General features: G+C 36.8%; 1 protein-coding gene across 5 annotated transcripts in view; it reads left to right on the top strand.

The window, feature by feature from the left end:
• LOC125274083 overlaps positions 1-21219 on the top strand; it is a 51202-nt gene extending 29983 nt beyond the window's left edge. The window contains exons 3-6 of one of the 5 annotated variants that reach the window (XM_048200184.1): positions 6189-6224; positions 13133-13211; positions 13485-13644; positions 19155-21219. In XM_048200184.1, coding sequence (XP_048056141.1) covers positions 6189-6224; positions 13133-13211; positions 13485-13524 — 155 coding nt within the window. In that variant the 3' untranslated portion in view covers positions 13525-13644; positions 19155-21219. Of the gene's footprint in view, positions 1-6188; positions 6225-13132; positions 13212-13484; positions 13645-13685; positions 13840-15284; positions 15415-19154 lie in introns of those variants that run through there. The other 4 variants (XM_048200164.1, XM_048200175.1, XM_048200147.1 and 1 more) reach the window with 4 other exon arrangements.
• The last annotated feature ends 313 nt before the right edge of the window (positions 21220-21532 follow it).

Raw genomic sequence — 21532 nt, 5'->3', positions numbered from 1 at the left:
TACATTCACATATGCTTTGCATTGACTAAAAAAAAATACACAATATGAAATTCTTAATGTATTGACATTGCAGTTTCAGTAAGACAGTATTTGTAATGTCTCCTTAATGCATTCTAATACATATTCATTTCAATCAATAAACTCTTGTAACAAAATAAAGTGTTGTCTTTACCTGTTTATCTTTTTTTATCTTTTTTTTTTTTTTAAGTTGGCACATATGAATACAAACTGTAACAGCAGGTGAACAAATATACCGACTACTTTCCCGGAGCATGGAGGTAAGTATTAGTGGGTTACTGTGCATAATCTTTAAGGTAGTGAGGTCTAATCACTTTTCTTCCAGACTTTGTGATAGAAACAACAGGACTGTCTGTGTTTGGTTTTGAGCCTGTCACACTGTCTCTATTCACCTCTGCAGGCTGACAAGTCTCTGTTTTTTCCACGACTGTGGTTCTGTCCTTCCTGAGGTGTCGGCGGTTTCTCCTCAGAATGTTCCCTGAGTCGAGCTGGACGTCATAAGACCTATAGTCCACAGGTTTCACAACTGTCGCTTTTCTCCATGTTTTGTTATGTTCCTCAGGCTGGACACGGACTCTGTCTCCTTGTTTTAGAGGATCTAGATCTTTTGCATGTTTGTTATAATATGCAGCTTGACGGCTCTTGTTTTCAATCTGTCCTTGTCGTGTGTGAATTACCTTTGGTTGCAGCAGGTTGTCATGCATGGGTATCAGAGTTCTGGTTCTCCTACTGAACAATCGCTGTGCTGGGCTTGCTTTGATCCCTTGCGATGGTGTGTTTCTCTGATCAAGCATAGAAAGGTATGGATCCTTCCCATCAGCTTTTGCTTTTCTGCCGTCTTTACAGCTGATTCTGCCATCCCGTTGCTTTGTGGGTAGGCCGGTGAGGATGTCTTGTGTTTAAATTCCCACTGTCTGCTGAACCTTTTGAAATCTTCTGATGTATATTGTGGCCCGTTATCCGAGATAACAACATCTGGGATACCGTGTCTTGCGAAATGGGATTTCAGCTTATGGATGACAGTGGTGGATCGTGTGTCGGGTAAGTAGTCCAGCTCCCAGAAATTAGAGAGGTAATCAACGGTGATCAGGTAGTTTCTGTTGTCTAAAGTGAATATATCTGTCCCCACCTTAGACCATGGGTTACTCGGTAGTTTGTGAGACCACAAAGTCTCCTTCTGCTGTTTCACATCCATAGACCTGCAGATGTCTCATTTCTCTATGAATGTCTTTATCTGATCGTTCATCCCCAACCAATAAACACATTCTCTTGCCCTTCTTAGGCATCCCTCTATACCTAAATGTGAGGAGTGAATGCGCTGAACAATGTCACCTCTGAGTGTGTCAGGGATTACAACTCTCTCCCCCCTGAAGACAATTCCACTCTGTGCACTCAGTTCCTCCTGAAAAGAGTGGTAATGTGCAATGTCATGTGACAAGTCTTTTTTGTTCATTGGCCAACCTTCTTGGATGAATCTGATCAGTGTCTGCAATTTTCTGTCTTTACTTGTTTCCTCTCTGATGGCTTGGAGTCTTTCTTCTGCTATATGTACATGCTGGACCATGTTTATGCTTTCAATCTCCATTTCTACTGAACTCTCTGATGCATGTTCAGGTAAGTATGAGCGGCTCAGCGTGTCAGCTAGCAACATGTCCTTCCCAGGGATGTAAATGACGTCGATGTCATATCTCTGTAGTCTAAGTAACATTCTTTGCAGGCGTTTTGGGGTGTTCAGCAGGGGTTTTCTTACTATGTTTTCCAGTGGCTTATGGTCAGAGTGTACAGTAACTTTTCGCCCATACGTATACTGATGGAATTTTTCCATACCGAAGACAATGGCCAGACATTCTTTCTCTATATGGGCATAACCCCTCTCTGTCTGAGTCAATGCCCGACTTCCATAAGCAACTGGTGCCCCCTCTTTAAGTAAAGCGGCCCCCAACCCAGTCTCCGACGCGTCACACTGGAGTGTCAGTGGTTCATCTGGGTTGTAGTATTTGAGAATTGGGGTTTTTGTGATGGCGTCTTTGAACCGTGTGAACGCTTGCTCATGCAAATCTGACCATTCCCAGATACTGTCTTTATGAGTTAGCTGCCTCAGTATCTCACAGCCATCTGACAGGTGGTCACAAAATTTCGAGAGATAGTTCACCATGCCCAACAGCCTTTGGACACCCTTGACATCTGTTGGACGTGGCATGTCTCTGACCGCTCTTGCCTTTTCAGGATCCACTCTGAGCCCGTCTGCGGTAAGTAGATGTCCTATGTATGGAAGTTGGAACTTCTCTGCATTCAGTTTGATGTTCTTTTCTCTACATCTAGTCAACAGTGCTCTCAATTTGTCATCATGGTCTTGATTTGCTAATTCGAATGTCTCACCCTCTCCTGTGATGAGAATGTCATCAGCTATGACATATATACCTCGTAATCCTTCCAAAGCTTGGCTGAGTTTTCTTTGAAACACCTCTGGTGCCGGGCTGATGCCCATTGGCATCCTCAGCCATCTATATCTGCCATATGGTGTGGCAAATGTGGTCAAGTAACTCGATTCCTCATCCAGGGTCACATGCCAAAATCCATTTTTGATGTCACACACAGTGAAAACTTTTGCCCTTGACAAATCTGGCAGTATCTCGTCTATTGTCGGTAGAGGAAAATGGCATCTTTTCAGGGCTCTGTTGAGTGGTCTCGGGTCAATGCATATCCTGAGGTTTCCTGATGGCTTCTTAACAATAACGAGACTGCTAATCCACTCTGTGCTACAGTCCACTGGTGTGATGATCCCTCTTCGTTGAAGATCGCTCAGCTCTACTTTAAGTGGTGACATCCTCGCCACAGGGACCCGTCTCTTTGGCAGTTTCACTGGAGTTACTGCGGGGTCTGCTTCTATCTTATACGCACCCTCCAGACATCCATCTCCCTGGAACACATCAGCATAGTCTTTTCTGATATTATCCATGCTCCACATTTCATTTTTCCCGGTCTCCTTGGTGACAATGCTATCCACAGCCATGATGTTTTCATACTGGACTTTCACTAGATTCATGGCTTGTATTGCCCTGCTGCCCAGTAGTGGCACTGCGGAGCCCTCATCTACAACCATGAACTCTAATCGGTACAGTTTCTTGTTTCTGGGATTTCTCAATTTAACTTTACATTTCCCCAATGGCTGCAGTGTGCTTTTATTGTACATCACCAGCACTTGCTCAGTCTTTTCAATTTGTGTGGCTGGGTTTAACAGGTTGACAGGTATAATGTTACAGCTGGCTCCACAATCTAACTGAAACTTTACCTGTTCTTTCCCCAGGAGCATGGCAGCAAAAAGTTTTGTGGGCGGCCTCAGTTTATCGTTCGTCACAGTGTTCACTGTCTCTACTGTTACACACAAGATGTCCTCATAACTTTCATCATCTGACTCAGTTATAGTATGCACTAGTATGCATTTTAGTTCTGCACATTGTGGCAAAATGATTGTCTTTCCCACATTTTTTGCACTTTTTCCCATATGCAGGACATTTCTGTTTATTTCTCTCATGAATTTTCCCGTAAAACTTGCAGTTTACAGTGCTCTTACTTTTCTCTTTCCTCACAGCCTGTTTTACAGTGTGCACTTCCTCTGTCACTCGTCCTTCAATCGTTCTTTTGTTTTCCCGCGACAGCTCTGTTGCCCTGCAGATTTGCACACATTTTTCCAAAGTCAAATCTTGCTCTCTTAAAAGTCTCTCTCTCAAAACAGAGCTAGATATGCCGCAAACAATTCTATCGCGGATCAGAGAGTCTTTGATCTGGCCGAAATTGCACATACTGGCGAGCATTCTTAAGTCCGTCACATATTTGTCGATGTTCTCATCAGAGCCCTGATTTCTGACAAAAAAACGATACCTTTCAACTGTCTCGTTCACTTTCGGACTGCAGTGGTCATCCAATGCACTTATTAATCTGCTTACTGTCCGATCCGGCGACGAGGTGGGGATCAGGGTCTCGCACAGCTCTCTTCCCGTCTCCCCAATGAGATAACTGAAAACTTTCAGTTTCACGGCTTCGGCAGCGTCCGCCAAAGTAAGGTCCATATACAGCGTGAACTCTTCTTTCCACAATTTCCATGATTTCGCCAGATTAGTTGAGTCTAGGCAAAGGGCTTGTGGCGGCCTCAGTCCCAGTGCATTCTCCATCCGCGCTGCACCTGAGCTCTCCGCTCTCTCTACCATACTCAGCCAGTGTCTTTCGTTGTGTCTGCTAATTTGTGTGCTTTTACTGTTCACAAAGCACCGCTGCCACCATGTTTCATTCTATCCTCTATTGTCAATAGAATGGACGGTTAACGCCAATATAGTTGCGTACACTTAACTTTATTGAACACAACAAAACCCGGTCTGTACTCTCAGATGCAAACAACATAAGACGACTGGTGTCACACTGATTACAGTCCGTGCTGCAACAACAACTATCCCAACAGTACCAACGTTTAGAAGACAGTGAGAAGACAAATCACAAGAATGAGAATGATGCTCACCAGTTAAGAAAGACCCAGGCCAGAGAACAAAAAGAAAATGATAAAAAGAAAGCAAAAGAGAATGAGTCATACAAGGCTGTCACTTTTGACCTAGAACAAGTGTTGACCACTCCCTGGAGCAACGCAAGTTGCCTGTTCTACTCATGCAAGCTAAGTACATACAACCTCACTGTGTATGAATTAGACAGTAAAGATGTCAAGTGTTCTTTATTCAGATACTTGTGGTGGACAGAACAGGAATGCTGCCTTTAGCACGATGTGCCTGCGTGCTGTCAGCTCACTGCCCCTCTCCACTATTGACCATAAATACATGGAGTCTGGTCACAGCCAGATGGAGTGTGATAGTGTGCATGCTGCAGTGGAAACTGCAAGAAGAAAAGTTTCTATTTACTCCCCTGATGGCTACTACACACTTGTGAGAATGGCAAGAAGGAACGACCAATACAGTGTACATGAACTTGAACACAAGGACTTTCTGGACTTCAAGTCCCTCTCCAACCACATACTCAAAAACAGAACAAAAGATGAGGAGGGACAATCAGTTCATTGGCAGAAGATTAAATGGTTCCGCTACACGAAAGATGAACCAAACACAATCTTCTTCAAGTATGATTTCACCGCCCCAAACTTCCGAAAACTGACGGTGGCACAACAGGAAACAAGAGGCACCAGAGGCACCAGAACCACACACCCCAGCTCATTGTATGAAAGTCCTCCAGGGATCAGTGCCTTAAAGAAAAAAGACCTACTCACCCTGTGCACCAATGGGAGTATTCCCCACTGTTATGCAGAGTTCTATAACACTCTGACAGTGGGCAGTGAGTGAACTTTTTAGTTCAACTAAAGTGAACTAAAAAGTGAAATGTGTAACAAGAGAAATTAAACTGTTTGAAATTAAATGTTAAACTGTTTGACATGAATGTGAACTCATAAATGAGAACTGAAGTTAAACGGTTAGAAATGAAATGTTAAACAGTTTGAAATGATGAAATTAAATGACTATGTATACAGTATTTTAAAATGAAAAGTTATGAAGTTAGAGTGTTTTTAACCAATGTTTTTACCAATCATTTCTGCATTGATCAGCAGATACGCCCTATTTTTCTTTAGAAGAATTGGAAATGTTTGGTGCCAAAAAGGCGTATTTGATGTTCTTGTCATATTTTCAAGATTTTGCAAGGTTTTATAATATGTTCATTGTGTTAATATGCCATAATATGTTCACTTAAGAACTTACTCGTATAAGTATGTATGTGGTTGCAATGTTGTGGTTGAAGGTTAATAAATACAGTTGATTGAAGTGTGGTCAAAATTTTGTTTTGACTCTCCTGTAAAGTTACACCCCTCTGGTTCCAAGCCCTCGACATTATAAATTAAAAATACTGTAGATTAGTCCTTATTAAAGTTAAAATTTTCTCTGTTACCTTCTTTAATTAACATTAATGACAGACATCACAGCAACTGGTTTATTAGGCTACTGTGACTTTAAGATCTCTGGCTGCCGAACATGACGCAGATCTGATGCGCATCTCATTTCCTCACAACTCTTTAAGTTCATTTAAGACTGCTCTTATGAGGATACTCGACAAAACAGCATTTTGTCATAATTCTGTGTTATTGTTTGTTGAAGCATGTTTTGATATTATCTTTTTTTTAGGTAACCTGATTAAATCTCTTTCAGTGCTCAATAGAGGTGAGTTAATTTTACCTTGTTGATTATAACAACCTTGTGAGTCTAGATTTTCAAAAGCTGTTCTACTCAAAAAGGTTAAAACTATGACTTAGACATACAAACATCAAGAATCAGTGTATGCATCACAATAATGGTGACTATCAAAAAGTATGCTGCAGTGCATTCTGGGTGCACCAATCAAAACTCATCTATAGCTCCCAGCATGCATTGTGACATGAATAAATTATGAGCTGAATTACCTTAGGAAAGGCAAGTTTATTTAAAAAGCACATTTCATACACAATGGCTTGGTCCCTGACTTCGTGTTCACTCAAACCCACTACTCTCTGTAGTTTACAATGGATTACTAATATCCCACATTAGTCACCACAGAGTTTCAACCATCCCACTCAACATTAATTTTTGTCTCTTAACAGAGAAATTTGAAGATTTAAAATGCATTAAAACAGTCAGAAATAAAAAGATTGTGCATAAAAGATTGATAACAAAATGCATTAAACAGTGTTATATATATATATATATATATATATATATATATATATATATATATATATATATATATATATATAATAAAACAAGAAAAATAAAAGAGTTCATATAAAATAAAATGCAAACAGTTTGGACGCAGCACAGTGCTCATTCAGTAAATGCATAGATAAAAAGATGTGTTTTGAGTCTGGATTTGAATGTGGCTACTGTTGGAGCACATCTGATCTCTTCTGGAAGCTGGTTCAAGCTGCGGCTGCCGTAACAGCTAAAAGCAGACTCTCCTTGCTTTGAGTGAACCCTTGGTATTTCTAAATGACTTGATCCTGATGATCTGAGTGATCTGTTAGGTTTATATTCTATGAGCATATCTGCAATGTATTGAGGTCCTAGGCCATTAAGTGATTTATAAACAAGTAACAGTACTTTAAAATCAATTCTAAATGCAACTGGAAGCCAGTGCAAGGACCTGAAGACAGGTGTGATGTGTTCATGTTTTCTGGTTCTGCTCAGAATCCTTTGGGAAGGCCAGTGAGGAGCCCATTACAATAATCCACCCTGCTGGTGATGAAAGCATGAACAAGTTTCTCTAAGTCTTGATTGGAGACAAAACATCTAATTATTACAATTTTTTTGATATGATAATATGCTGATTTAGTTACTCCTTTTACATGACAACTGAAACTAAGGTCTGACTCCAAAATCACACCAGGTTGATTTTTAGTTGTTTGACCCCTAAAGTGAAGGTACAGTCGTAGCTGTTATGTATCTTGTAACTCATTGTAAGCCCTCTTTTGAGGCACCCGCAAGCACACAAACCCCTCCCCTCGCTTGCTTGAATATGGTTTAGAGAATGTGAACTTGGCTACATATGTCTTTACATCTCAAGAATGCCACTCCTTGATTTAGGTAAATTATCTTTTTCCACATGGAATGTGAATGGGTTGGGGCACCCTATTAAAAGGAAGAAGGTGGTGGCTTTTCTTAAGCGTAATTAATTGGATATTTCTCCAAGAGACACATCTTGCAATGCAGGAAGCTGAAAAACTTGGCAGGACATTTGGCGGTTACATGTTTTGCAGTGAAGGGTCAAGTAATAGTAACGGAGTTATAATATTAATAAAAAAGCATTTACATTTAGATGTATTAAACAAATGAAAGATAAGTCCGGAAGAGTTATTATGGTTTGGGCTGAAATACAGGGGCAGAATTTATTATTGACCAATATCTATGCACTTAATATTGACAAACAAACTTTTTTTTATATAGATTTAGAAGTGAAGTTGCAAGCTGCTGTGAATTATGAGACTGTGTTGGGTGGAGATTTTAATTTGTTAATGGATCCACTCTTAGACCATAACAGCCCAAAAGTGTATAACACACCTAAAGCAAAGTTGTCATTACTTAGGATATGTCAATCTCTAGGCCTCATAGATATTTGGAGACTTCTGGATCCACATGGAAGGGACTGCACCTTTTTTTCGAATGCACATAAAATTTTCTCTAAAATTGACTTTTTCCTTTTATCAAAATCACTTATCCCTTCTGTCATCACATACAACATTGGAAATATCTTAATTTCGGACCATGTTTGGGTATGTTTAGAGTTGAAGCCTTATATAGAGAGGAAAAAATCATATAGATGGCGTCTTAATACATCTCTCTTACAAAACCAACAAATTAATGGGTACATAGAAACAAACTGGTCATCAGTATCTTTGGTGGGAGTGGCTTGGGATGCTTTTGAGGCAGTTATTAGGGGACGTATCATTCAATTTGCGGCGCATTCCAAGAAACGTAAAGCACAAGAACTTTTGGAGTTGGAAAATAGCATTAAAAGGGCTGAAACAAAGATAAAACGTCAGGTGACACCTAGTGGTCTTCGAGAATTAACTCGAAGAATTAAACATCATGTGGTCAGTAAGGGAGTAACAGACCCCAATTGCAGCCATCTAATTAGATGCAGAGAAGGCTTTTGACATGATGGAGTGGAGGTACCTTTTAGAAGTCTATGGGTTTGGAAACACGTTTATAAGATGGATTAAATTATTGTACAAACAACTGGTAGCAGCGGTACTAACCAATGGATTAATTTCTGAGTATTTTGCACTAGGTAGAGGAACATGGCAAGGCTTTCCACTCTCCCCATTGCTGTTTTGTCTTGCTTTGGAACCTTTAGCTGCCGCAATTAGAAAAAACAAGGATTTTCCTGGCATTGTAGCAGGGGGACTAACACACAAACTTATGCTTTATGCAGATGACATTTTATTATTTGTCTCTGATCCTGGTAGGTCTATACCTTGTCTCCTTAGAATAATTGACATTGTTTCTAAATTTTCACGTTATAGGGAGAATTAGTCTAAATCAGAAGCCCTTGCACTGGCTGCATTTTGCCCTGCCTCAGCTTTTCATCCTGGCATGTTCCAATGGCCTAAGTCAGGTATTAGATATTTAGGAATTCTATTTCCCCAAATTTAAATGACTTAGTGAGAGCTATTTTCGACCCCTTTATGAAGAAGATTTCCTGTGATATAGATAGATGGGCTCCACTCCATATGTCAATGGCTGGAAAAGTCAATGTAATTAAAATGAGTTGTACGCCAAAATTGAATTATTTATTACAGTCTCTCCCAATACAAATACCGCTTTACTACTTGGATGCATTCTAATAAATTACAGAGACCTGTTGAGAAAGGTGGTTTAGGCCTGCCTAATGTTTTATTTTATTATTAGCTTTCACTCTCAGACACCTGGCTCATTGGTCACTTCTGCCTGAGCGAGCTCCCCCTTGGTATACGATTGAACAATTTGTCTTGCCTTCGATCTCATTATTGCAGAGTCTCTCCATTGAACTGGATAGTGAGGTGAAAAACATCTGATTATTTCACATTTGCATACAATTTGGTTAAAGATTTCCCGTTTGCGTAGCAATGACCCTTAACCGAATGCTTGTTCAAGTATTTGGTTGAACCCTAAACTGTGTATTAATAAAGCCCCCTTTCTATGGAGGGAATGGATTAAGAAAGGTGTTATTATATTAAGTGACCTTTATGAGAATGGTAGTCTGAAGTCATTTGAACATTTATTTCAGCAGTATGTCATATTTAGATCTCAGTTTTTTTTCGGTGTTTACAGTTATGACATTTACTTTGTACTACTTTTGGTTCTAGTACACAGCCTCTTAAGACAGCAGACATTCGTTGTATGGTAATTTTGACATATGTGAAGGGTCATGAAGCAACATCCTACTCCTGGTTGATTCAGAATCACGGTGATGGAGAGTTATTAGCTCTTAAGAAAATATGGGAAAGAGATTTGAATATAACATTTGATGACGAGGAGTGGCATAGAGTTTTAAAATATGTCAAAACGGCATCTAGCCCTCATGTGGTGTTCGGGTCAATTTGACCCGGAGAAGATTTTCTTTTTCCCGAAAATACTAGTTAATGTTATCGCTTTGGACTGAAACTTAGTGACTCTGTTCCCAAAGGGTATAACTAAATCTCAATATTTTTTTGGAAATTTTCTTACTTTTTTGTGGGGGTTTTGTTACCTTGTCACACTTGTGGTGTTCCCAGTCAAAAATGACCGGCCTATAAAAAATAGCTTATAAATCACTCATTATACCATATTTTCACCCAATCTTGGATTCAATCTTTTTGTCAACTTGTTCTCTTTCAATTAGGACTGGTTTTATATTTCTGTTTGCATCTGATTAATCATGGGCCTCATTTATCTGAGAGTAGGCATCTCATTTTTTGAGTAAAAAACAAATAATTTGTGAGTAAATTTGGAAATATGAAAAAAAATTATGAAAAAAAAATGGCTACTGTTGATCACACTAGTCTACTCTAATGTTTCACCAGGAATTTTGTTTTGAAATTTTTGTTTTGTAAAAAATATGGCACATAGTCACACTTGTGGTGTTCCCGGTCAAAAATGACCGGCCTATAAAAAATAGCTTATAAATCACTCATTATACCATATTTTCACCCAATCTTGGATTCAATCTTTTTGTCAACTTGTTCTCTTTCAATTAGGACTGGTTTTATATTTCTGTTTGCATCTGATTAATCGTGGGCCTCATTTATCTGAGAGTAGGCATGGTTAAAAATGGTCACAATGGCCGACCATTGAAAGTGAATGGGAGAGACTGAAAATAACAGAACAATTTAGTTTTCAGGAGCATGTTCATTATTTTCATGTACACATATGAGCATATGTGCTTGCAAACATCGAGCCCTTGGACCTGTGCATGTATCAATACATTTATACACACGCTACCCAGACACACACACGTCAAAACACACAAACTTTTTTGAGTATTACACACATTCTTTTCCACAGAGAGAAATTTGATCCTACCCTAACCTGCATCTAATATACATTTATCCATCTGACATTACCACACACACACACACACACACACAAACACAAACTGGCCGTGACTGCAGTGACCCGGCTTCAAAAGAATCTTTCTTTCATGTTCTTGTTAAAACACAGCTTCCAAAATATTATGACATTTTGTTTTGGAACTGTGAGGTTCTCACACAGAACTAGACAATATTTACAAATATACATCATGCGATAGCACAGGCATATATAAATGCCTCACAGCACCTTGCTTGTCATTCATTTGAAGCCGGGTCACTGCAGTCACGGCCAGTTTGTGTTTGTGTGTGTGTGTGTGTGTGTGTGTGTGTGTGTGGTAATGTCAGATGGATAAATGTATATTAGATGCAGGTTAGGGTAGGATCAAATTTCTCTCTGTGGAAAAGAATGTGTGTAATACTCAAAAAAGTTTGTGTGTTTTAACGTGTTTTAACAAGAACATGAAAGAAAGATTCTTTTGAAGCCGGGTCACTGCAGTCACGGCCAGTTTGTGTTTGTGTGTGTGTGTGTGTGTTTGTGTGTGTGTGTGTGTGTGTGTGTGTGTTTGTGTGTGTGTGTGTGTGTGTGTGTGTGTGTGTGTGTGTGTGTGTGTGTGTGTGGTAATGTCAGATGGATAAATGTATATTAGATGCAGGTTAGGGTAGGATCAAATTTCTCTCTGTGGAAAAGAATGTGTGTAATACTCAAAAAAGTTTGTGTGTTTTAATGTGTGTGTGTCTGGGTAGCATGTGTATAAATGTATCGATACATGCACAGGTCCAAGGGCTCGATGTTTGCAAGCACATATGCTCATATGTGTACATGAAAATAATGAACATGCTCCTGAAAACTAAATTGTTCTGTTATTTTCAGTCTCTCCCATTCACTTTCAATGGTCGGCCATTGTGACCATTTTTGACCATGCCTACTCTCAGATAAATGAGGCCCACGATTAATCAGATGCAAACAGAAATATAAAACCAGTCCTAATTGAAAGAGAACAAGTTGACAAAAAGATTGAATCCAAGATTGGGTGAAAATATGGTATAATGAGTGATTTATAAGCTATTTTTATAGGCCGGTCATTTTTGACCGGGAACACCACAAGTGTGACTATGTGCCATATTTTTTACAAAACAAAAGTTTCAAAACAAAATTCCTGGTGAAACATTAGAGTAGACTAGTGTGATCAACAGTAGCCATTTTTTTCATATTTTTATTTTTTTTCATATTTCCAAATTTACTCATAAATTATTTGTTTTTTACTCAAAAAATGAGATGCCTACTCTCAGATAAATGAGGCCCATGATTAATCAGATGCAAACAGAAATATAAAACCAGTCCTAATTGAAAGAGAACAAGTTGACAAAAAGATTGAATCCAAGATTGGGTGAAAATATGGTATAATGAGTGATTTATAAGCTTTTTTTTAATGGGCCGGTCATTTTTGACCGGGAACACCATGAGTGTTATAGGGTTTTGAACACCACATGAGGGCTAGGGATGCAATAATACACCTTATACAGTTTAAGAGTTAAGTTTTTACTGGACCCCTTCCAGACTGTTCAGGCTTGGGTTAAAAGATATTCTATATTGCTGGAGATGTAAGACTGAGGATGGAGACTTAACTCATGCCCTCTGGTTTTGTACAAAATTTCAGGATTTCTGGAAAAGGGTTCATGAACACATTTGCACTGTTTATACTCAGGTACGACTATGTCCTCAATTGTTTATATTAGGTGGGTGGACAGACAGTGACAAGAGACAAACACATAAGATACAGGGTACAAACCAGTTTAATAATTGGCAGACAAATAATTCTTAGGAGCTGGAAGTCAGAGGAGGCCTTTCCTTTCAGGAATGGATAGCAGAACTAGGTAGAGTGGCTGCATTCGAAAATATGTCTTATAGACAGATGGACAAACTAAATTTATTTGATAAGAAATGGTCCAGAAATTTATCTTATCTAGAAAAGGGGCAGTAATAATTTTGTGAGAGAAACACTTTCACATGTTCATTTTTATTTGTTTGTTTGTTTGTTTTTTAAGCAGCAAAGAAGAAGCTGTTGTTTGTGCACGTGGATCCTCCTGTGATGCGGTTGATTGAACTGTTTGCCATTGAACTCATTCAGTAAATGATCAATCTTTAATTCTCAGTCCTATCTCTCTTAAGTTATTATAGGAACAAATCCAAATCCAAACTTTTATTCAGGGATATTTATCTCATTCCTCACTACTGATTGTAAAAAATATGATTGTCTTATAGACAGATGGACAAACTAAATTTATTTGATAAGAAATGGTCCAGATATTTATCTTATCTAGAAAAGGGGCAGTAATAATTTTGTGAGAGAAACACTTTCACATGTTCATTTTTATTTGTTTGTTTGTTTGTTTATTACAGGAGGCCCACTGTCCATCAGAGTTTATCTGACCAACCCTAAACAAACACACCTGACCAGCTAATCAAGATCTAATCAAGGTCCCAATGCCAAGACCTGTGTGTGTCAGACTGTGATCTTTACCCTGAAAGTCATGTGATGTTTTGGAAAGAGAGTTCAGAGGTCTGATATCTCTATAACGTACATATTCTTTCTGATTGGCTGATATGCATCATGCGTAACACAAGTACACTTATTTAAGCACTCAATGTAGTGGCAAAATAATACAGCAAAATAATTGAATAAAACAAGACACATCTTTTATATGGTATCCAGCAGAAAAACTCAGTTTGCTGTTTGGAACATTGATTTCCACAGGTTTGATTTTTTTATATTTTACATTTATTTTAGCAATTTAGGGACATTTTAGCAATGTTAAGTCTACTGGAACATAAGCAGAACAGAGATTAGAGGGGTTGGGGGCAATGTCAGGCACTGTGCTTAAGACTTCATCTTAAGATTGTACATTTTACATCCTAGTTTATACATTTTATGCGAGATACATTATATTTTCTTTTAGGCTTAATTTATGACTCTAGATAATCTGTATTTTTTATTTTATTTATTTATTTATTTTTTAGAGATAGATATAGAGATCATGGTTCTCCCATGACTAACAAACTAAATAATAGGCCTAGGTTCTGACAAAATATTATTTTTAATGTTATAAATGAGTAAATTTATAAATGTCTAAATGTTATAAATGAGTCTATTAAAAATATTTATTGATTTAAATGAATTCATGATGCAAAAAAAAAAAATAAAATAAAAAAAAAAAGTTTGATGAAATTAATAAATGAGGACTTGTTTCGGTTGGTTTTTGAAAGAATTTCATAATCGTCACCTACAGGTTAAACAGTACACATTGTTTCAAAATATTACAAGTTGTCGGTTCCGTGATCCATGACAATTAGAATAATAAGACACTATATAGAGCTGTTACCAATCAATTTAAATCATTAACAACAAAATTCATCTTTAAACTGCAGAGGTGGAACAAAAGTTGCATCTAAATTAGTACAATTACAAATGCACAAATAATGTTAAGATTAATGTTTTAAAAATATAAATTTTCTCATTGAACATTTGTAAAAAAAAAAAAAAAAAAAATCAATATCACATTTGCAATTGTGCTCATGAAAACAGCCCTGTTTCTTGTGATATTGCTTAATTATATCATATGTTATAATATTAAAGTCCCTGTAAAGTCAATTCTGAGAATTGTTTCTAGACATTATTTTTTAAAACAGATTGAGAGTTGTTTTTGACATGCATACATTCTTTATCTTTTTTTCTGCTACATGGTCTATTATTTTAGCTGCTAAATTAATATAATTAAAATTTTAATTGTTATGGAAAGCTTGTAGAATAGGACTAATACATTTCATTGTGAATATACTGCAATAATAATAATTTTCAGTGGCGCTTTAACACAAAACAGGAAACTTATGAATATTCATATAAGCTCCACCCAGTGTCACCGAAAAAATATCAGACACCAAATATTTCAGAACACCGGCCCCATATCATCGGTTGTCGGTGGGACAGGAGGATTAAGGACGAGGCGGGAGATAGTCTTTTCAGCCCATTCACCAAAAACAGCGGATTATCAGTGAATGCCAGTTTTCTGATGAAAGTTTGTAAAACTATCCGGTGTAGAACGATCACTTTAGAGACAAAATGAATCCAATTCAGCACTACACAATTCACAGTCTTTGTAATGTGTTTCAGCAATACATTTGTAACATTTATAATGTTATTAGAAACAATTCTGCTCAGACACCAAATATTTCTGAACACCGGACAGAGTCTCTCCCGTCCTCATCTTCCCGTCTTGTGGCGCCATCATCTCTCGACTTGACAGCAGTTGGCAGTTTGTGCCCACCAATAAGTGTAAGTTGCCGTGTGTGCTTATGGTATGATTAGTAGGTAGTCCACAATAACTCTACTAAAATTTGTAACCCTCTAACTTGATTCTTTTGTTTATATGCATCAGTATGTTTGACTCATTAGACTCAAGTCAGTTGAGGCTGCCGCTCTGGCGAGTGGGTGTGGTTTCAGCGCCGACAGCATACACGCCCCCAGCGTTTGAGAGCAGAAAATACTGCTCAGTTTTTTGAGATTTTGATAACTTATTTCATTTACTTGGCAATTTTTTTAATCATTCACATTTGGCTGGGTGGTTAATACATTTTTCTGTGGTGTGACAAACTCAGAACACATACTTTAAAATGACTTTACAGGGACTTTAATATCAAGATCTTAAACAAGTACGTTTTTGCAATCATATCTTGAATTTTGTGGGCATATGAATTCATTTTGGTGACATTTTTGTTGGTTTCTGACCTGGCACAACAGTAACAAAATAAATCAAAAGAAGAAACAAGTTATTGATTGCAGTTTTGAAGTCATCAAATTTGTGACTCAAGTCCACACCCCTGATAATAACTAACAAACAGACGTATGCAAGTCAGGTTCTGGTGGAAGAGTGAACTCTGATGTGTAAATAAATACAATCAGGCAGCTTTTAAAAAGTTGTTCTAATGAGAAAACTTTCATTTAGACACAGACATGAAGAATCAGCCTAGGAATCTCAACAATGGTGGCAATTAAAAAGCTTTTATGTTGCAGTGCAAATTAAATATTGCAGTGCATTCTGGGTGCTACCAATAAAAACATCCATGCTCCCATCATGCATTGCAGCAGGAACATATGCGCCGATTTATGTTTCTGCCGGTGGGTGTCCAGTGCCCCACATCAACCCCCATATATTATATTACAGATAAATCCGCATTCTGTTTTTGCGTTCCCTAACAGTGTAGTGGTAGAATTTTCGTTAATACAGTTAGAGGTCCAGCCGTGCTCTAATTATCAGTGGTTCGAATCTGCCCTCATATCGTTTTTTTTCCTCATAAAGTTCAAGGAAGTTAATTAATGTTTGTATATCAAGAGCAGGAAAATGTATGTGTGCATTTTGTTAGTGATTTCCCTGGAAAGAAGAGTCAAGCAATAGATTGACGCGTATGTCAGAAGACTAACTTGCACGAGCCACGATGCATGATTTCAAAAACAACACGTTTCAGCACTAGTTCGCTTCTTATTTAACTCAAATCAACGTCAACTTGATGTTTTATTTGCATTATATCCGTGCAGCAATATGACAATTTCGACCCAAAAAGCACATTCTTTTCACGAGTGTTGTCGCGAGTCATGCTCTCGCTGATATCTCATGCAAGGAGAGTTTGAGCGTGCTGATGTATCTGATCGAGAGCAGAGCCATTTGTGCTCGCACATCACTTGGATGCGCTCTCGACGTTTGCCATTAAAATATTGCCATATAAACGGCCTTAAATAAACTATAAAAAAGGGTGAAGATCGTGTCTGAAAGCTCCAATTGATTTTCTATTGGTTAAAATCAATGGAGAATATCTCGTATTTTTCCACGGGATTGGCGCTTATGAGCAGGAATAATTATGAGCTCAATTGTGTTACTAATTTATTTTATTCTTCCTATTCTCTTTAATTTTTGCTGTTTATGTGACTTTTTAGTAGCTTGTTTTGTGATGTTCAGAGATGATCTTTTTCTCTGAATATCCTGTTTGTCATTGTTGAGATTCATACACTGATGTCTGTGTCAAATATATATATATATATATATATATATATTTTTTTTTTTTTTTTTTTTTTTTTAATCAGAGCAACTTTTAAAAATCTCACTGACTAAATGGTAAAAGACAGTTTTATACTGTTGAAAGGTAAATCTTAGAGATTAGGCTTTAAATGAGTTCAGTGATTCAGGTCAAATGATGATTGTATTAAAACATAACCAACAACACCTGATCACACAACTAAAGCAAACACCGATCTCCATAATGGCAACTTAAATTGTGACTTTCTCCTTTAATGATTCTTCTTGTTAAAATCAGATGTCTTCAATAATGTTTCAACCATCACTCAATTATTCACTTAGCCTGTGTCTCAATGTGCATGCTTTCCATCCTAAATAGTATGTGACATTAGTAATATTCAATACTATTTAGGGTGGATAGGATAATATGCAGGGTTCGTTCTTATTATCTTGAACATAACTTCAGTGTTAATTTTATTTTTTATTTTTGTTTAATTTACTTAAGATGAATAATGACACCATTTTCTTTAAGAGCTGCTGTGCAGCCAAAATTATATACCAGTTATCAATGTAAAGCTGCTTTGACACAATCTGCATTGTAAAAAGCGCTATATAAAAAAAGGTGACTTGACTTGTTTCATTTTTAAGCTTAGAAACTCAGCATTTTATTGCATCTAACCATTTTGGTAAACTCCTAAAAGTGCTGAGAAGTACCTCTAATCCAGAGTTTACCACCCATGGGCTCCAGCTACCTGCGAAAAAAAAAAGAATAATCATATTTTTCAAAACTACTGACTTAATAAACATAAAATAGATGTCATTTAAAAGCTTGAGCCTGATTTTTACAATGCATGTAGCCAGTTTGATTAACTCCTAAGTAGTGATGAGTTATTTGTTGATAAATAGAAAAAAAAAAAGTTATCAATTAAAAACAAATATATAGATTTCACATGGCATTTTTCACTCAGAACTTATGAAACATGCATGGATCATAGAAAAACATTATTTACAGCAGATTCTCACTATTAAAATAAACATAATCCATCGCACTGATCATGAGATATTGGAACAATTTTAACAACCGTGGTTCTAAATGCTGTAACCATTGATTACTTTCGCCATCCCCACAAAATCTGATGCAGATGCAGCTTACATGTAGGAGAACTTCACCAAAAAGGTGATTTTTCTCTGATCTTATTTCCTTCCTGAGTTATTGCGTGTCAAATAAAAAAATAAATATAATATACTATATATTGTATAATATAATATAATATAATATAATATAATATAATATAATATAATATAATATATATATATATATATATATATATATATATATATATATATATATATATATATATATATATATATATATATATATTGTCTTTTATCAGCAGTTTCTCAGCATGAAAATGTCTAAATGTAATGTGTTTATATTGTCAAAATCTTTTTTTAAAAATTCTATCAAATTATACCTACCTTTTGTCTGTCCTTGATATAGTTTTGGAGTTATGAATCTTTACTTTTGTGTATGTCGTTCAGAGCGAGAGAAAAAAAAATGCCTTAAAGGGTTAAGCAGCTTGTTATTCAGACTTGAAATCAGATTTAATTAAATTATTTTAATTAATCCTTATTTTAATTAAAAATAATACCAACTTATTTTTGTGTTAAATAAAAAACAATTCCATTAAGTATAGTATTTTTTTTAGCATATTTTTTTTTGTTTTTGTTTTTTTTTTGTCTAACATATAACTATTATTTTTGTTTAAATGTAACTCTTTTTTTGTGTGTGTACTGTTTGCAGTTACTCATTTGAATGGTTAATTTGTAAGGAGGTAATTCTAACTCAATTAGAAATGTTGTTTAATTGAATTAATAAAATTGCTTGTAATCTGTTGCTACAATTTAGATAGTAGACAAAGTAGATATTATTAGTGTATTATTATTTATTTTTTACAGTGTACACCATGTTGCCACTTACTCGTTCTTTTTTTCCTCTTTACAGAAAGAATGGCACATCTATACACCTCTCTCATTTTGCTCTGTTTCTTCTGTTCAGTGTGGCCAAGAGATTGGTTGTTTCACTTTACTTATCTTGGAACAAAGTGTGAAGAAGACTGCAAGCTTGTGGGTCATGAGTACAAGTGTAAGTCTACTGATAAAGATGGAAATACCTGGTCAATGTACTGTTCACCTAAAACAAACACAGACTACTGGGGTAGAGGATGCGGTCAGTGTGGGAAAGGTGGAGGACGCTACTATTATTGCAAAACTGGTTTATTTTCTTGGGGATATTGTGGGCTGGTGACGGATAAGAATATCTATTATGGATCTAAGACAGGAGCGATGTGTCATGACAACTGTTACCAAGTAGATCACGACCACTTTTGGTGCGATACTGCACAGGGAAAAGATTACTGCTCACCATTTCTATACACAGATTACAAGGTCAACCTGTGTAGAGAAGACAGTCCATGTGGGAAGCGGGATGAAAACTACAACTGGTGCTATCTGGAGGAGGGAGGCTGGGGACACTGTGGGCCCGTGGAACCAAAGATTTTTCTCCATCGGTCTAAGGACGATCATTTTTGCGTAGACGAATGCCGATATCATGAGAGTGATGATTACTACTGGTGCCACACTGACGATGGCTGGGACTACTGCTCTCCAGATGTGGATGTAACCTATAAAGACAAGCCGTGTCGCTCAGGTCACTCCTGTGGCTTACACGGTGAAAGTTACAACTGGTGCTGGACCTCATGGTCAGATTATGATTACTGTGGGCCTGTTGTATCTGGAGAGTGCACTTATGGCACCTCTCAAAATTGCAACAGAGGAGACCTAAAAAACAGAAAACTGATATGCACACAGGTGGACAGAGCTAACAAAACAATAACCAACTTTACTGTGGAGCCAGCTCCTAATAACATCACCGATGGCAGTCAATGGAAAAGGGAGGCACAAATCTTAATCAGGCGCTGGTACAATGCGTACCTGGTGGACAAGGCCCAATCAAATCTGATCTACACTTATAATCTCCGTATCGACATGAAGGGCATTATCAAGCGCAACAATCAGTCCTACTATGACCTGCGGATCCATGTGAAACTGGGGCCTGGTAAAAGCACCCACCGTGTCTCAGATCATCGTTCATCCTGGAATTCCTGATCGCTACATGCGCAGAGCCTTCCTGGAGAGCTTCAGGCACCGAGCTCGAGTTTATGTTGATGTTTAAAGGCAAAATCAGCATTAGAGCTTTGGTTTGGAAATGTGCAATGTATAGTAGAGGCACATGTATGTTTAATATACCATATTGTAGAAGAAACTGCCCATCAAATAAAGGTGTTCAGCTTTGGAATAGCTTCCCTGATGAGTTAAAAAAGGCATTTCATTAACACAGTTTAAAATACTTTATAAAGGATTGGTAATGAAAAGATATACTGAATAGTGATGATAATGTTAGTAGTATAATGATAATAATAATAATAATAATAATGCATGTTCTTCTAAATACACATTGAAAATATCCTATATTGTCATATTAAATTGATGTCAATTAGTGCTGCTTGTGTGGAGTTAAGGGTAGGCATAATAAGCTTTAGCTTTTGGTCAATAAGAGTGTAAACATTTTTTTATTTTTTATTTTTCTTCTTTTTTAATTTTTTTGAATGATCTTGTAATTATTTTATTTTGTATGGTTATGTATGTGTATATGCATATGCACAATTGTATGTATTTACCTGTAAGTCTCATGTTTTCCTGTGCAAAATGATGCAAATGGAATTTTGCTTGTTGACAAACAAACAAACAAACAAAAAAACAAATAAATAAAAAAAAATAGTAGACCTACTACAGATGTAAATCATTAAGCTTTTTGCTGTACAACAGAAATACTGAGCAGAATAAACAAACAATTTGTTCATGAAAAATGTCTTCATCTGTATGACTTTCCATATTTAAGGTTCACTTTACAACTAGAGATTGACAGATAAGGGTCTTTCAATGGCAACGATACAATTCTAGAATGACCGATTACTATCATAAATGCTGATAATTAAAACAGAAAATTTGCTCAATTCACACACAAAAAAACCCCTTCAAAACAGAAATAATTCATTAATATTGGCATACTTTTTTAAAGGCACAAAGATCTTTTTATTAAAATATCCAAAAATCACTAGAACAGTGTTACATATTTTGTTGACTTGTGTACTTACATTATCCCTAATGTTTCCAAGAGAAATAAGCAATTTTAACTAGAGTACTGACTGTTCCCTTGTGAAAGAGAAGTGTGCTTAATTCTATTGAAAGTGTACATTTGTGTACTTCAAATCTGAGAGATATACTTTTTAAAAAGTGCACTTGCAAATAGTATAATATATT

Source organism: Megalobrama amblycephala, linkage group LG1, assembly GCF_018812025.1.
Source record: "Megalobrama amblycephala isolate DHTTF-2021 linkage group LG1, ASM1881202v1, whole genome shotgun sequence".
Lineage (NCBI taxonomy): Eukaryota > Metazoa > Chordata > Actinopteri > Cypriniformes > Xenocyprididae > Megalobrama > Megalobrama amblycephala.
The sequence above is the reverse complement of the archived record's forward strand: the minus strand, read 5'-3'. Positions and strand labels throughout refer to the sequence as shown.